Here is a 3707-nt window from a genome sequence, read left to right on the forward strand (position 1 = left end):
CCCTTCAAGCATAATGCTGAGCCATCTGGAAGCCCTATTCTGCCACACACTGCACGTTATTCTGCTAATAATTACTTTCTCTTTTTTTACAATTGGCATATAGTTGTTGTACACAGTGATGAACTTCATAAACACATTCATTCATTCATTCATTCATTTACAGTCAGGAAGCTTTCTTGAGTAAAATTTAAATGGCAACAATTACAAAGGGAGATTATAAATTTAAAACTTCTGTCTGACGAAGCATACTAGGAAAGAAATTTTAAAGTAACAGACTGGAAGCAGGCATCTACAGAGCCAGCACTAGACAGAGCAATTGACAAGCCTTGAGAACACTGAAGTGATAGGAGCTGCCCTTCGGAGAAGCCAACTTCAATCCCTTTTCGGTTTTGCCTGCAGGAGAAAAGTCTAGATTTTCACAGGCTTACAGACGAAGAAGGTACAATCCTGCTCATGATGTTAAAGGGTTTGTTCATTGTTCTTCCTAATTAATTAATTTATGTATATGTTTTACATTTCTGGTCACAATAAAGCCCCCCTTCCTTTCCTAATACCTTCCTCCCTCAAATCCTCTCTTCTCTTTCTCTTCAGAAAAGGGGAGACCTCCCTTGGCATATCAAGTTGCAGCAAGATTAGGCACATCTTCTTCTACTGAGGCTAAATGAGGCAGCTCAGGAGGGGGCAAGGATCCCCCAAAAGCAGGCAGCGGAGTCAGAGACAGCTCCTGCTTCCACTGTTAGGAGTACCACTTAAAGACCATGCTATATAACTGTAACATATGTGCAGAGGGCCTGTGTCAGTCCCATGTTTGCTCCCTAGTTGGTGGTTCATTCTCTGTGAGCCCCTATGGGCCCAGATTAATTGATTCTATAGGTTTTCATGTGGTGTCCTTGACTCTTCTGACTCTTACAATCCTCCCTACCTCTCTTCTGCAGGATTCCCCAAGCTCTACCTAATGTTTGGATGTGGGTCTCTGCATCTCTTTTCATCAGGTGCTGAGTGAATCCTCCCTGATGCCAGTTATGCCAGGCTCCTGGGATTAGGGACACAAGGCACATACCTAAACATAATAAAGGTAATATAAAGCAAGCTGATAGCCCACATCAAGTTATATAGAGAAAAACTTAAAGCAATTCCACTAAAATCAGAGACAAGACAAGGCTGTCGACTCTCCACTCTTTCCTTATTTATCTGTTCAATAGAGTACTTGGAGTTTTAGCTAGAACAATAGACAACTAAAGGAAATCACAGGGATACAAATTGGAAAGAAAGAAGTCAAAGTATCTCTATTTGCAGATGATGTGATAGTATATATAAGTGATCCCTGAAATGATATGAGGGAATGCCTATAGCTGATAAATACTTTCAGTGAAGTATCTGGATACAAAATTAACTCAAAAACATCACTATCCCTCCTATGTCAAACAATAAACAAGATGAGAAAGAAATTAAGGAACTAACACCCTGAAAAATAGCCACAAACAACATAAAATATCTTCCTGTAACTCTAATCAAGCAAGTGAAAGACCTCTATGTCAAGAGCTTCAAGTCTTTGAAGAAATTGCAAAAAGATATCAGAAGACGGAAAGATCCCCCATGCTCATGGATTGGTATGATTAACATAGTAAAAGAGGCCATCTTACCAAAAGCAAATCACAGATTCAATGCAACTGTCATCAAAATTCCAACACAATTCTTTATGGACCTTAAAAAACAATACTCAAGTTCATATGAAAAAAACAAACAACCCAGAATAGCTAAAATAATCCTGTACAAAAAAAAAAAAAAAAAAAAAACACTTCTAGAGGAATCATAGACACATTTTAATTCAACTAAATGCATGATATGCACTTTGACCATTTTCACCCCTTCTCCATCCCATATTCCCTTCCTACTATGACCTTTCTTTTCATATATAGTTTCCTGCCTATTTTCATGTTACATGTAAATAAATACAAACAGAAATCCACATATAAGAGAAACCATGGCATTTGTCTTTCTGATTTTGACATTTTGTTTTCTATGATCAATAACTTCAGTTTTCTTTAAGCCAGAATAAATCTTCATTGGGAATATAATGCACATTTTCTTCACACATTGTTCTGTTGATGGACACCTATGTTGATTCTGTAATTTGAGTACTGTGAGTGATTCATCAATAAACATCTATATGTAGGAATCTCTGTGCTGTGGTGGCTGAGGTTCATGGATAGAGGTAGATCGTACAGTCACACTCTCCTTGGTTTGCATTCTCTTCATAGCTGCAATACTGCTTAGGAACCTCCCTTGCCTGGGAAGCAGCCCTACCCAAGGTCACTCTTCTTGATAAGCACAGCCACATATTCTGCTGATCACCACGTTTTCCAGAGTTTAACACATGGCCTCCTGGCCACCTCTGTGCAACTCTAAGACGCTAGGCTTGTATCAGAGTGCTCCCCTGCACTCATACTGTGGCCAAACCTTTTCCCCTCATTCTCTTCTAGTTGTTGATCCCAAAGTACTTCTCATTAGCAATTTCATTTCTCAGAGTCTGAATCTGAGGAGGGAAAAACAACCTAGAAACCCTGGGATCAAAACTATTGAAGGGGCTGCAGCCGCCGCCTCCATTGTTGTTGTGGTCGCTTCGCCAAAGACCGCGGCTCCGAGAGCCAGCTCCGTCGCCTCCCGCTGCCATGAAGTGGATGTTTAAGGAGGACCACTCGCTGGAACACAGATGCGTGGAATCCGCGAAGATCAGAGCGAAGTACCCCGACCGGGTTCCGGTGATCGTGGAAATGGTCTCAGGCTTTCAGATTATTGACACTGACAAAAGGAAGTACTTGGTTCCATCTGACATCACTGTGGCTCAGTGCATGTGGATCATCAGGAAAAGAATCCAGCTTCCTTCTGAGAAGGCCATCTTCCTGTTTGTGGACAAGACAGTCCCACAGTCCAGCCTAACTATGGGACAGCTTTACGAGAAGGAAAAAGATGAAGATGGATTCTTGTATGTGGCCTACAGCGGAGAGAACACTTTTGGCTTCTGAGGGCCAGTGCTGGGCTAGGTGCACCGTTCCTGCTTGTGTATCTTGTTAATAACCGGCTGTTTTCAGTTACTCTACCAGAGCCTTCACATAGACCCACTAGTGCATTTGTAACTGGATTTATTTCTTAATATATTGGAAGGTTTTGTCTCCTTAGATTAGTAAATTATCATACAGAGTTTTATTTTCAGTTTTCTTTTGTGCACTGTCCTCATGGCTATATGCTCCAGGGAACCAGTACTCTGGGAATGATATTTAATGAAGATATTTCTACAATGAAGGGAGGTAGGTGTGGTTTTAAAGTGAAAAGGAGAGGGTGATGCACTGTTTTGGATTATGTTCGAAGTGTTAGATGGCTAAGTATTAAGAGCACCCAAATTAAGTCCTTAGCAATCACAACACTTGCTTCACTAGATTTTGCCAATTGCAAATCATGTTGGACTGAGCTAGTATCTGTTCTTCTTTCTGAGACTATTAAGGTAAATAATTAACAATAAAACTTCCTCTTATAAAGGCAAAAAAAAAAAAAAAAACTGTTGAAGGTATCAGATGAAAGCTGGAGGCCGAATGGTACAAGGCAACAGCAGCACTGTCTAAAGCCATGAGCTGCTAAAAGGCCAAATATGTCCCATTTCATGCCTTTGTTAAATCAAATTTAATTTAGCCTTGCTTTCACCCAACTGG

The 3707-nt window shown here is 40.5% G+C and overlaps 1 protein-coding gene across 1 annotated transcript; it reads left to right on the forward strand.

The window, feature by feature from the left end:
* The first annotated feature begins 2593 nt into the window (after nt 1-2593).
* Nucleotides 2594-3390, forward strand: LOC110548318 (gamma-aminobutyric acid receptor-associated protein-like 2). The gene has a single exon (XM_060383886.1). It carries the CDS (start codon nt 2673-2675, stop codon nt 3024-3026), a length of 354 nt encoding a protein of 117 aa, XP_060239869.1. The 5' UTR covers nt 2594-2672; the 3' UTR covers nt 3027-3390.
* The last annotated feature ends 317 nt before the right edge of the window (nt 3391-3707 follow it).

Source organism: Meriones unguiculatus, chromosome 5 (genome assembly GCF_030254825.1).
Source record: "Meriones unguiculatus strain TT.TT164.6M chromosome 5, Bangor_MerUng_6.1, whole genome shotgun sequence".
Lineage (NCBI taxonomy): Eukaryota > Metazoa > Chordata > Mammalia > Rodentia > Muridae > Meriones > Meriones unguiculatus.

Excerpts from the sequence above, each read along its gene's own strand:
- LOC110548318 (XM_060383886.1), top strand. The coding sequence starts at position 2,673 with ATGAAGTGGATGTTTAAGGAGGACCACTCGCTGGAACACAGATGCGTG.